Raw genomic sequence first — 14521 nt, forward strand, 5'->3', positions numbered from 1 at the left:
CTGTTTACCCATGTATATTCCAGTCTGCCTCTGAGATTTTGGAGGAATTTAAGTAGAAGTTCTTAACTTTTTTGTTTGTTTGTTTTGTTTTATGGAACTTTTTGAGAATTGACAAACTGTTGACCTTCTCTTCAGAGATACCCATTTACATAATGCCACAAGTTTTACATGTATCATTCAGCACTGTAGAGACTCATGAAGGCTATCTGTAGACCAAGGTTAAGTACCTTTAATCTGAATTATTTTTTGGACTTCAGAAATCCTTGGGTAGGCTGGAAAAAGTGTTCCTATTGATTGGGACCTTAGACTCAGTAAATTTCTGTGCTTGGAACTTCTTTTCCTTTCTTGGAATATCTAATAACCAGAATAATCATCAAAGCCAACTCTTGTCCAGGTTCATATCTCCAGAGGCTTGAGTCAGAATTCAGAATGTAGGCTAGGTTTATTTTGATGATAACGACAACTTCGTCTTCTGTGATCTCACAGGTTCCTCTGCATTAAGTGGATTGGACATATGCAAAGAGGATCGCCAGTATATCTGAACCCTCAGGTAAGCAAATGGGACTTCATTTTAATTTCTCCATGAGGTCCAGTGCTCTGGCAGTATGTGGTCGTTTCCTATTATCTACTGTTTACTGCAGTGAGGGTCAGTAAGATGATAAATATTGCTTAAGAGAAGGAAGCAGCCTTTCTTACTCTTTACAAGATTACTTCCTCTGCTGCTTGAAGTCAAATCTCTTTATTTTTATTTTATCTCATTATTATTTCATATATTCACACTTCTATAGTAGATAAAAATTCCCCACTCTTCATTTCATGTATATGCTTTGGAGGGTTGTGGACAGCTTTCATATTGTTCCTTGGTTGTCAGCCAAGTTACACACATTTAACTCCTTTACTCTTTAATTGAGTGAACTTGGCTGCTTTTTTCAGATTTTCCCTGTTTCATCTGTACCACTAATAAACAGAAAAAACAGGCTATTGCCTATCTTCTTCTACACCTTCCATTCTTTTTGCTTCTTAGTTTTGCCTTGTATTCCTTGTTGAACTAAAGCCAGCCAGACATCATTCTCGGAATCACTTTGGCAATACATGAATGCCTTGCCTACAAATATCCGTGCCCCACGCGGTAATGGCATCAAGCAGCATATCCTAGATGAAAGAAAGGAAAATGGAAAAGGAGAACAGTGTGGAGCAAAATAATACATTCTTTAATTATATGGCAGACTTACAGTTGCCACCTGAAGTAAATCATTGTACCTGATACCTTTACCACAGCTTTTGTCATCTGAAAGTGTTGGAAATGGGCACTAATTTGAATAATGAGAGAAGTGTGTATATTGTTTGAAGTTTGGCCACTGTTCTCACTTGGTGTCTTCCCCCGTTCTCACTCCTCTACCGCCTTTCCCAACGCTGAGCTGATTGTGACTTGCTGTCAGATCCTGTAGCCATGAACAGAACTGGGCAGGGGATCATTTTGTCAGAAATTAGATAGGCTCAGGTGGTAAATGCTCCATGCCTCCATGTGTAACATCTGAGGCAAGTGCTTTAGTTCTTGCTATTTCTGTAACAGCTGTTGGTCTTCTTTTAAAAGCTGATTGAGTGGAGAGGTGCAGGAGGAAGGGACTAGTAGACCTTTGGTGCTACTGATCAACGCTGTACTAGTTTCACAACTTTTTTCTTCCCCTGATTGGCAAAGAGAAACATACTTCTTCCAGATGATACTGGGCTTAGTGTAAAATATGCCGGCATGGGACCTGGTCTTGTCACAGTTCATTCTTTCTTTTCATTTGATTTGTTGAAAAAGGACCTCTGCCTGTACTTATCTTGTGCATCAAAAAGAAAAAGGTCATACCTCTACGAGCTAATAACTTACTGGTGTTTGTAGTTACCAGATTCAGGTAGTATATTTAGTCGAAGCTTGCAACAGCATACACTTGGCTTTCTCATTTGTGTTAACTTTGCTTGTAGTACAGAACTGAATAAAAGAGTCAGTCTTCCTGTTTGTGTCTGTGACAGCTTTCTAGATGATTTGTGTTTCAATCCTTCAAACATATTTGCTCATTTATCACTTCTTTGCCTGTGAAGGCATAAAATACTCAGATTCTAATGTTATAATCTTTTAATCAGATTATTTAATTTTGGGGAAATCAAGGTCAGAATAGCAGCTGTCACGGTTGCCTCTGAATAGTATCCTCAAAATTATACTTTTTTTTTTTGACAGATTTTGCAGCCTTTCTTAATCCTTTCTGATTTTAAATAAGATTACATGATTGTGAATCATGTCTTTCTTGCTCTCTGTCCTCTTAAACAGGTAACGAGATGACTGGGATCCCTTTTAAGTCTGATTTTTAAAAATGTTAATCTCTCACATGGCTTTTTAAACTGTCAACAATATTGTACTCACGCTAATTTCTTGAGGCAATTGGTGCATTCTTCAACATAACTTTTGTTTCTTGGGTCTTTTCAAGACCTGTCAAAGAAAACAAAATGCTAACCTGACTTTAAAGGGGCAAAAAATGCCCTCCCCCACATACTATATTATTCTTTGTTCTCAGTGTGCATCAAAGTGACAATCTCACACTGTCTCGATTGAGGGAGTCTAGCACAAAAATAAAAAACAGCTTGGCACTGTTACAGACTGGCAGCCAAAATGTTTTGTGTAGCTTGGTTCTGGCAGTGGTTTTCATAAGGCAGAGGGTCTACCCTCACAGCATCACTGAAGGCAAGCAGCCTTAGTCTTTCTTATTTAGACCAATTCTTTTCCCTTTTGTGTTCCTTTTTCTTCACACAGACCACCATCATTAAAAAATATACATTTTCTTAAATAGAAACTACATTCTCCTCACCACTTCCATACTGAGTAAATGCCATTGTTCCTTACAGAAACTTGTATTAAATTTGCCTTTTCTAGCTTTCTTTGAAATTTCTTTCATAGTTAAATTTTTGCCAGAACTTTTCACAAAGCCCTTCTGAATGTTGCTTACTTTGGTCGTGTTGACATAGTATTTTTGTATGGTTGGAGTATTGTCTGCTTCACAGTTTGTTATCTGAACTGAACTTTTGAGTGCTGTTGCTTGTATTTTATGGATTTTTATGTTAAGATATCATTTGTTGAGACCAAAGAGTTTGCCATTGTTTTCTGTTTTTGCCTAAAGTTCAGAGTTGGTTCCTATCTTTTAGAGGTTGAATACTCATTTTCAGATTTTTTGATTAGTGTTGCCAGATAGGAAAGTGAACTTATATTCAAAAAAAGAATGTGCATTTAAAATTTTGGCCCTTTGAAATCAAGACGCAAGGTAAAATACAGAAGTGTTTTTAAGTTTCCCAACTCTCACTGAATTATAGTCAGTGACCTACTATTAGGAAGAATATGAAAATGTGATATTATGATTTTTAGATGAAGATGATTTGGGTGGGACACTAGATTTTCACAATGAGTAAGCATTCTATGAAATTTTGTAGACTGTGTCTCAAAATGGAAGTATGTTTCTGTTCTGTTATCAAAAAATAATTTACTTTTGAGTGATCCATTTTAAAAAGTAGTTTTTTTTTGTAATCAAGATAAAAATAGAATAGACAGAATATGGTTTTTTAGGAGGCTATTGATATTATTTGGCTAACTTTTAAAAATTGTCCATGATTTTTGGCAGTAAGAAAATTACTTTGGGAAGAAACATGCGTGTATTTTTGTAACAGTGTACCAAATGTGACTAAAAAGTGTTAGAATTATTAATGTGAAACACTTTTACTGCCGTGTAAACTGGGGAATATATCTATTAGAGATTCATTAATGTAAAATTGTGCAATAAAGCAGTTATTTTTTCCCACAGATTTATTTTTAATTTAGAAAATGCTTTAAAATCATTAAAAGAATTTGTAACAGAGATATCAAAAGTATGCACTAAATAAACACACCTGTTATCGTCCCTCATTCTCAAGACGTTCAGTAACATATTGGCTCATTACTGTAACAAAACAAACACATCGTTTTGTATATGTAATGCACATTTAATAATTCCCCATTCCCTCAGTGCTGTCTTTTTAAACTTGTGTTTAAGTGACTTTTTCTGTAGAGCTGCTGAAATGAATCTGGATGGAATTACTGGTAAGTTATGGTCATCAAGCCCTTAGGTCAACATTTTAAGCTTTTGAATTATGACACTTTTGAGACAGGATGCCATTGAAATTTTTTTTTTTCTTGGTCCAGTTAAGTTCATGACTGTCTTAAACCCCCTGTGCCAAGGTCTTGATAATATTAGAATTGGTGATTAAAGATAATACAGGCAAAAAACTCTTTGTAGGTCCAAGTATATTAAATAATGTTTATTTTATATTAAATACTATCTACTGACTTTAAATACATTTTCTGAAGCGGTATAATTTTTTTCTTGCAATTAAGCCCTTCATCTCTTCTAGAGTAGAGATGTATCTTTTAGTGCGTTAGAAATTGCAGCATGAATTGTCTTATTTACTTGTTTATCCTAACTATACACAGAGGCATAGGTAATACATATTTAAGAGCTGTAATGTTTGAGCAGTTTCTTGTTAAATGCTGTTGAGTTTTCATTTTTGTAGGCAATGAATTCTATAGTTTGTTTAATTCAGAACGTGCATCTAAGCTATTACATCTTTATAGTTTGAAATATGATTTTCAAAGAATTGTGATATAGTAATTTAATCATTACATTTGTAGAAACATGGAAAATAAAGTTATTAAGGAATAATGGCAAAATTGCATAAATACCGTTTATTATTTTAGTTGGAATTTTATTTTATAAAGTGCCAAGTTTGTAATTATAACTAATATTTTATTTTATTCAAATATTCACAGAGGTTTCAAACATAACTCCTGGGTAGGTGATTTGAATATATTATTTGATATCAGATATTCATAGGATGTGATAACAAATAGAGATTTCTAAGTTTATATGATGAAAAATACGAGTAATCTTCCCTTAAACCTGTGGAACATACTTTAGTGTGAAAATTCAGTAGAGAGTATTGCATGAAAGGGGACGTGTTAATTCAGTTGTTTGATTCCCTCCCCTCCAATTATCCATACATTTTAATTTTTCACCCATATCTTATATTATCATTCTGTGGAATACTTTCACAAGTATTTCATGTGTTTTCTGTGGCATCTTGCACTGCTCACTTTTTATCCATAGTATGAGTTCTCCTTTTTCAGGTTTACTTTGCATATTTTAGCTGCTGAGAGTCTAAGTAGATTGCAAGGTAAAGTGACATTTAGCTTTTGGAGGTATTCCCATTTTTAGCATGGGAACAGGATTTTTATCCCTCTGCCCTAAATCTCCTTATATTTCCCATTAAAACAACCTTACTAACATTAAACAAAGAAATGCAGGGATTTGGCTATGACAGCAGTTGAAATGCATCAAAAAGTGGCTACTACAATACAATTTTATTAATGAATGATCTACACTGGTTCCAGCTGTGTCCATGTGATTAGGCCTTCACCAGGCAACAATGGGTATTTCCCTATCGCTTTTATTTGATTTCCAAGAATGTGTCATCTGTTATATCAGCCTCTGCCAACATGCCCCCTGTAAAAGTGGTTTTTTTTTTTTTCCCTTCCAAATTTCTGAAGCATAAGTTGAATACCCACACATATCCCTGCCGAAATATTGTTTCTAGTGAATAGTGGCCTAGGTTTGTATGCCTGGTGTTGCATACTAAAATCTCAGAATATAAATTAAGGCAAATGTTTATGAAGTTTATCAGGAAATTTTCGGAAGTGTGGTTGCCTGGTAATGCTAAAGATAGCCTATTTTCGCTTTTACGTTTCCATCTTAATATTTTATTACAGTGGTATAATGTGTTATAGAGGTGGACAAGCTTGCAGATTGAAATGGGGATCGTCCAGATTGTTCCCTTCCCTGGACCATATGGTATAGTTCTAAAAGCCTTTTGTAGGCTGTCTGTTCAGTTTATTGTAAACTCAATCTTTAGTGCACCTAAAAAGATAACCAAATAAAAATGGGCCTGAGCAAAAGGACTTCATATCATGTAAGGACCCCAGAAATGTTTGTTTTAAAAAGATAACTGCAGATGAAATAGAAGTCGAGATGATATTATAAACAAGGGAGACTTGTCATTTTCTGAATACTCTTTTTAAGTTCATATGAATTGTCCTAGGTTGTCTTTGAATGCTGCTTTTAAAATGAAAGCATTTATGTTATCTGGCAATAGGAAAACATTTACACAGATTATCCTTATTTCAGCCTTATGAAGAAGAGAATGTAGCTTTTATCTATTTTATGGGAGTAGCCTTCATCTATGAATAATATTGAGAAGTATATAAGCTCCAGGTTTTCTGAATATACAGCCGTTTGTTCACAGTGAGAAATTAGGGCTAGAACGTTCATTAATTTTACCCTTTAACCATTACCCATGCGCAGAGATAGTTGAAAAATTTATAATTTTTTCCTTGTGTGTTTTTCCCCCCATAAAGTTATTGTGGTTCCATAGTTCTATTTTAGGATTGCTTATCCTGTATGTTGAGATTCTTTGTCAGCTGGAAATGAGGGTGATTTCTTTGAACTTCCATTCCCCTTCCCTCCAAAGTCAGCCCCTGTTAGAGAAGAGCATTAGACATTACCCATTGCTTTTTTGGCACAAGAGATTTGAAGCTGAAATTCTACCAAATGGAAAGAGAGAGAGAAGAGAGCCTGTGAACACAATTCTTTACTCTATCATTAGCCTGAACCACTAAAAGGGTAACTAAGAGGGACTCAGAATGTTATTGGAATGTGTAATTTTCCTTTGAATGACCACAGTAAAATATATTTGAACAAGAAAAGCAGAAAAAAGTATATGTGGTGTATGCAGTTGATGGCGATTGAAATTAATGAATCTTTTCAGCCCTCTGCAATAAAAATTATCCCAAGAACAATGCACATTTAAAATTTGTCAAAGAGAAATTTACATAGAGGGAGATTATTACCTTGGGGAAATTACTAGAGATGGATGGAATATCACAAATAATATAATCATGCTAATCATAAATTGAAAACAAAATATTTGTTGGCATGTGCATTTTTCAAGTTTAAAAACTCTTCAGAAACAGAACCCTGATTTCAGGTTGGAGGGTTCTCCCTATTTTTAAAATACTGCTGTCTTGTGGTCTTTTATTCTGAAGCTACTTTGTAGAAAGTGTCCACAAAATTGAAAAACATAGTTTACACATCCAATAAGTTAGGTCCTCTCTCCTTCTCTGTCTCCATTTTCTTCTTACCTCTTTTCCCCTTTCTTCCTAACTTCAGTTACTTGTGTATATGTGTACAGCCGTCTCTCAGTATCTGTGGGACATTGGCCCCAGGTCCTTTGTGGATACCAAAATCCACGAATTTTAAGTCCCTTCTGTAAAATGGGGTAGTATTTACATATAACCTACACATATCCTTCCTACACTTTAGATCATCATTAGATTACTTATAATACCTAATAAAATGTAAATGCTATATAAATAGTTGTTAATGTTTAGACCTAATACTTAATGCTTTCTCATTCTTTGCAAGCACTTTATCACAAACCACAGAGACCATTCATGGGGCAGCACTAACACTTCCACGAATTTAAGGTTTTCTGCTTTATCGTGCGAATGCTCAGTTTGTTCGACCTTAGGACTCATATTGGCAGCGACATGCCACTTTTCAAAAGATCTAAGATTTTTATTTTTTTATTGAGAAATAGCACTTTATGCTCCCTCTTACCCTATGAGGGATGCTTTGACTACTTAACTGCTTTTTAGGACCCATTTCTTCACCGAAACAAAAGGTGCACATAACACAAGTAGCAAACAAACATGAGGTGAGCAATGCTCAAATGAGTGCTGGAGAGAGTCTGAGGATCTGTGAAATGGCGGAGAGGCTCCAGCAGGGAATACCTGCACATCACTTCATTCACGTGGATTCAGCTAGTGCTCGTGTAAGGCAAAATCAAGTTTTGCTTTTTGGTACATTCTTTTTTTTCCGAATATTTTTGATCGGCAGTTGGTTGAATCCATGCATGTGGAACCCGTGGATATGGAGGGTTGACTGTATGTTACATAAGAAGCACAGTAGTTAAGTGCTCAGCTGCTAACCAAAAGGTCAGCAGTTTGAACCCACTGTTCCCTCCACAGGAGAAAGATAGTCAGCTTCTGTAAAGATTCCAAAAACAAAAAAAATCCAAACTGTTGCCATTGAGTCAATTCTGACTTATAGTGACCCTGCGGGACAGACTAGAACTGACCTATAGTTTCCAAGTCTGTAATCTTTAGGGGAGCAGATGGCCAGGTCTTTTCTCCCCTAGAGCCGCTGGTGGATTCAAACTGCCTACTTTTGGTTAGTAGCTGAGCACTTAACCACTGTGCCACCAGCGCTCTCTGTAAAGATTAAACCTTTTGCTGTTGAGTCGATTATGATTGTTAGGTGCCATCGAGTCAGTTCCAACTCATAGCAACCCTGTGTACAACAGAACGAAACACTGCCCAGTCCCATCCTCACAGTCACTGCTATGTTTGAGCCTATTGTTGCAGCCACTGTATTAGTCTATCTCATCGAGGGTCTTCCTCTTTTTTGCTGACCCTCTACTTTACCAAGGATGATGTCCTTCTCCAGGGACTGGTCCCTTCTGATAAGATATCCAAAGTACACGAGACGAAGTTTCGCCATCCTTGCTTCAAAGGAGCATTCTGGCTGTACTTCTTTGAGCACAGATTTTTTCATTCTTCTGGCGGTGCATGGTGTATTTGATATTCTTCACCAACGCCATAATTCAAAGGCATCAATTTTCTTTGATCTTTCTTATTGATTGTCCAGCTTTTGCGTGCATGTGAAGCGACTGAAAATACCATAGCTTGGGCCAGGTGCAGCTTAGTCCTTAATATGACATCTTTGCTTATGAACGCTTTAAAGAGGTTTTTTGCAGCAGGTTTGCCCAATGCAATGTTGTTGTTATTAGGTGCTGTCGAGTTGGTTCTGACTCACAGCAACCCTGTGTACCACAGAGCGAAACACTGCCTGGTCCTGGACCATGCTCACAATCGTTATGCTTGAGCCCATTGTTGCAGCCACTATGTCAGTCCATCTCATTGAGGGTCTTCCTCTTTTCTGCTGACCCTGTACTTTACCAAGTGTGATGCCCTCCTTCAGGAACTGATCCTTCCTGATGACACGTCCAAAGTATGTAAGATGCAGCCTCTCCATCCTTTCTTCTGAGGAGCATTCTGGTTTTATTTCTTCCAAGACAGATTTGTTCATTCTTTTGGCAGTCCATGGTATATTCAATATTTTTCACCAATGCCACAATTCAAAGGTGTCAATTCTTCTTTGGTCTTTCTTATTCGTTGTCCAGCTTTTATATGCATATGATGGGATTGAAAATACCATGGCTTGGGTCAGGTGCACCTTAGTCTTCAAGGTGACGTCTTTGCTTTTCAACACTTTAAAGAGGTCCTTTGCAGCAGATTTGCCCAATGCAACACGTCTTTTGATTTCTTAACTGCTGCTACTATGGGTGTTGGTAATGGATCTGAGTAAAATGAAATCCTTGACAGCTTCAATCTTTTCTCAGTTCATCATGATGTTGCTGATTGATTCAGTTGTGAGGATTTTTGTTTTCTTTATGTCGAAGTGCAATCTGTAGTTTTTGATCTTCATCAGTAAGTGCTTCAAGTCCTCTTCACTTTACCCAAGCAAGATTCTGTCATCTACATATGCCAGGCTGTTAATGAGTCTTCCTCTAATCCTGATGCCGTGTTCTTCCTCATATAGTTTAGTTGCTAGGATTATTTGCTGAGTATACAGATTGAATAAGTATGGTGAAAGGATACAACCCTGACGCACACCTTTCCTGATTTTAAACCAGGCAGTATCCCCTTTTTCTGTTTGAACAGCTGCCTCTTGGTCTGTGTACAGGCTTCTGATGAGCACAATTACGTGTTCCAGAATTCCTATTCTTTGCAATGTTATTCGTGATTTATTATGATCCACATAGTCAAATGCCTTTGCGTAGTCAAAAAAACACAGGTAAACATTTTACTGGTGTTCTCTACTTGCAGCCAAGACCCATCTGACATCTGCAGTGATATCCCTTATTGTACGTCCTCTTCTGAATCTGGCTTGACTTTCTGGCAATTCCCTGTCAATATACTGCTGCAACGGTTTTTTAGTTACCTTCAGCAAAATTTTACTTGTGTGTGATATTAATGATATTGTTCAAAAATTTCCACATTCTGTTGGATCACCTTTCTTTGGAATGGACACAAATATGGGTTTCTTCCAGGGCACAAATATGGATCTCTTCCAGTTGGTTGGCCAGGTAGCTGTCTTCCAAATTTGTTGGTATAGACAAGTGAGCACCTCCAGTGCTCTGTTTTTTTGAAACATTTCAGTTGGTATTCCGTCAATTCCTGGAGCAAAATGAAGGCACTTTGCCAATGCCTTCAGTGCAGCTTGGACTTCTTCCTTCAGTACTCTGGATCATATGCTACCTCCTGAGATAGTTGAATGTCAGCCAATTCTTTTTGGTATAGTGACCCTGTGTATTCCTTCCATCTTCTTTTGATGCTTCTTGTGTCGTTCAATATTCTGCCCATAAACCAAATCCAAGATCAAACCTGTTGCTGTTGAGTCGATTCTGATTCGTAGTGATCTGATAGAATCCCTCAATATGGGAACTCGAGGCTTGGATTTTTTCTTCAGTTCTTTCGGCTTGAGAAATGCTTAGCATGTTCGTCTCTTTTTTTCCTTTCTGATTCTAATTACAGCCTGGGACATCCTGTGGGGCAGTCCTACTCTGTCCTGTAGGTCACTGAGAGTCAGAATTGACTGGATGGCAGTGGGTTTGGTTTTGATATATGGTATATGTGAATGATATGTACCGAATTATAAAAATGTTATTTTGTAGGTTTGGTGGACTGAAGGTTTTATTTAATAAGAGAAAAAGAATCTTGCAGCGACTGTGCAGCAATGGATTTCTGTGGATGAATTGGAACATCTTTATTAATCTGAACTACCAAAAATTGTAGAGATGCAAATTCAGTTTTTTTTTTTATTCCTTCTAGCTAGGGAAGACTATAGTCTGATTGAAAGGAGGAGGAGCCATAGGTAGTCTAAAATATTGCCTTTTTGGTTTAGCTTTCTTTTAATGATAAAAACACTTCTGGTTCCAGATGGTAGAAAACCTTATTGATGACTTAACTGAGTAAGAGTTTTATTTGCCTCATGCCATAAGAAGTCTGGAAGCATTTCACAGCTGACTGATGGCAGCAGAAATGTAGGCAATGTTTTCCTTCTCCACCATTCTTAGTGCTTGACTTTTGCCTCTTATTTCACAGATTACTTTTGCACCTTCAGAAATTGTGTTTACTCTGAAGCAGAAAGAAAAATGAAAGGAGAACTCAGAAGCCTTCTCCTCATGGGACTTTTTCTCTTTTTATAAAGGAATGCCTGCTCATGGGGACTTGTATCTATATTTCATTGGCCAGAACTGTGCCATAAAACCACCTCTAGGGGAGAGAAAAAGTCTTTTAGCTTTCCCGCTTCTAATTTGGAGGGAGGTAGGGAAGGATGGAAGTTGGAATGAAATGTTGAGTGAGCCATCCCAAAGTTACCTGACGTACTTCCTCAGTTCCTTCGTATAGTTGCTTGGACCTTTGTACTTTCTGATTACTTGGTGTATATTCTTGAAGTAACTTGCAGTTGAGTCTCCTTTGACACCTAGTGCATGTGTTTTGGTATTAGAATTTTAGGTTTCTCTGACTGAGGACAGGGACCATAATTGGGTCATTCTTGGTGTCTTTGCACTTAGTACAATGTCTAGATGTAAACTCTCAATAAACACTTATTTAATCACTGAATGAATGAACTCTAAGAAATACATTTGTTAATATTGGTATTACATCATTTGCATGTTTAGATGATAAAGTAATATTTTCAGTTTGTGAGGGGTTGTGGACTAAATTTTGTAGAATTGTTTTGCTAAGTGAAAAGATACCAAAGTTGTCTTGAGTAAAAGATATTTAGTTACAAGGATTATAGGGAAATCCTCAAAATATCTTAGTACCATTGTTTCTGTTGGAAACAAGTTATACCCTGAGTTAATAAAAATGAAATTTCATCTTAATTCTATATATAGATTATTAAATGAAGATATTTTGTAGTACTCATATGTGAAGACCTGAGTTTTTTGTTAAATAGGTAATTTGGATTTATTTAGTCATAAGGCAAAAAGGTTATTTGATAATTTACATTTTTGATACTGATTTACAAGAAGGTACGTTGAGATCCTTGGAATCTTTATATGACTAAGGGCATACTAAATCAGATTTTACCTTAGATGGCATTTTGGGTATATACTTTCTTTTAATTCTTAGAGTGATAGTGTCATATTTTTCAACACACCAGGAAATGATTGTGTGCAATAGAATTGCATGTTCAAAAGAAACCTTAACAGGTCATGTTTCCATCTGCTTGCTTTGCCCCCTGTCTTAGAAGAAAGCAGTCTGTTCCTTCATTCAAAATCTGCAGAAGTGGCTCACAGTGTAACTTGGTAGTGTGAGTCAGTGGTGTCTCACAAGTCTTCCAATGTCTGTCCTAAATCTCGTTTGTCATATTTCCAGTCTGTCTTCGATTCAGAATTGACTCAGTGGCAATGGGTTTAGTTTTGTGGTTCTGTTAATTTGACCTCACAGGACAAAGTGAACAACTAACTATTCACTGTCTCCCATGGAACATCCCCTATGTAGTGCCACTTTAATAAATTCCTCCCGTTTCATTCATGATGGCAGCAGTGTTAGTACCTTAATTACTAAAACAACCTGTGCATGGATAGAACTTATCTCAAAGCAGGAAATGTATTCAAGTGTCTGGAACTCAAATTTTCTATCTGAGCAGTTTATAGTCACTGAGAATAAAGGAATCCCTTTTAACATTCACAAGCGTTCCTCGGGGAGCGTGCCTACATAATCACAATTTAGGCGAGATAGTTTCCTAGATTTGGACTCAAAATTGGGTGTTGGTAGTCTTTTTTGGCTCTTAAGCTGTTCTTTGGTTTATACTTTTAGAAGGACTGTTTTATAGGCCAGTGTTTTATACTTAAAAAAACTGTGTTTAAAATTTCAACCCTCTCTCACTGTCTTCACCTTTGTATTCTCACTGCTTAGTGTAACATGAGTTGGAATCGACTCAACGACAGTGGGTTTGGTTTTTTTTTTTTCTTTGTTTAGTGTAATATCTGACCCACAGTAGGCATTTAGTAAAATATCTGTTAAATCCTTTTAGTATCCTTTGGAATCTTAGTTTCCTGGGCTTGCTGTAGTGAAATATAAACTAGGTGGCTTATAAGAACAGAAGTTTACTGTTTTACAGTTCTGGAGGCTGTGAGTCTGACTTGAGGGTGCTGGTCATGTTGATTTCTTAGATTATGAAGGAGAATCTATTCTGTGCTTGACTCCTAGCTTCTGGCAGCTCCAGGTGTTGCTTGGTTTACAGCTGCATTGTCATATGGCTTCCTCCTTTTGTCTTCTAGTTTCTGTGTATTTTCTTCTCTTTTGTAAGCATACTAGTCATATAGGATTAGGGCCCACCCTACTGCAGTATGACCTCATGTTAACGTAACTGGTAACACCTTCAAATACCCTATTTCCAAGCAAGATCCCATCCATAGGTTCACAGGTTAGATTTCAGCAGCTCTTTTTGGACACAGTTCACTCCATAACAATTGGTAATGCTTCTTAATATAGGTAATTCTTTGCTTTGCATTTCCCCATTCCTCTTTAATTTTGTTATATGCTGCCCAATAAGCACCCATACTTTACTCTTTGCTGTCTTTCTCTTCTTATTCAGTGATGTCTTCAATGATTTAGAGCTTATTTGAATAGCTGAATGCAACAGTAGTGGCTGAACAGTCCACTTTGTGATGGTGCCATGCTTTTCAATACAGGAATACTCCTTCCCCCCACCGATAAGATGAGGACTGTTTGTAGTCTATTGAAGGAGATTCAGAGTAAGTTAATTGCATGCCTGTGGTGTGCAGAGCACTTTACTGGGTTATGAATAGATACATGCCTGAATTGTGCATATACTTTGTTGCAAGAAATTAAAATCTGGTTGGGGACACAAACATATATGGTATATAACTATGGTATAGGTGGGATGGTGATACTTCTCTAATTGGGATATAAGCGAAGTTTAGTGGTACTGCAGAGGAGGGAGTAGTTAATTCTGGCTGGTTGAAGGTTGTATAAGTGATTGACTAAGGCTACTTGGATGGGATGAAATTTCAGTGGGGTCTGGAATATTTAGGAATTTGACAGGTGGTGAAGATGAAAAAATTTCAGGAAGAAGGAACAGCACAGGCATTGCTTAGAGGTGGGAATGTGTATGGAATGTTTGAAGAATGACAAAGAGTCTGCTGTGTTTGGTATAATGGTGTGTCTGCGGGAGTGACAGGGATTGAGGCTAGAACTTGGGGGAGATCAGTTAGAAGGCTGGTGTATAGTTCAGGTTGAAGA

General features: G+C 37.0%; 1 protein-coding gene across 8 annotated transcripts in view; it reads left to right on the plus strand.

The window, feature by feature from the left end:
* GTDC1 (glycosyltransferase like domain containing 1) overlaps window positions 1-14521 on the plus strand; it is a 428985-nt gene that overhangs the window by 94982 nt on the left and 319482 nt on the right. For 7 of the 8 annotated variants that reach the window (XM_064287242.1, XM_003405851.4, XM_010586335.3 and 4 more), the window contains one exon: window positions 487-550. In XM_064287242.1, the coding sequence (XP_064143312.1) occupies window positions 515-550 (36 nt within the window). In that variant the 5' untranslated portion in view covers window positions 487-514. Of the gene's footprint in view, window positions 1-484; window positions 551-14521 lie in introns of those variants that run through there. The other variant, XM_064287241.1, reaches the window with a different exon arrangement.

The sequence above is a fragment of the Loxodonta africana genome, chromosome 6 (genome assembly GCF_030014295.1).
Source record: "Loxodonta africana isolate mLoxAfr1 chromosome 6, mLoxAfr1.hap2, whole genome shotgun sequence".
NCBI lineage: Eukaryota > Metazoa > Chordata > Mammalia > Proboscidea > Elephantidae > Loxodonta > Loxodonta africana.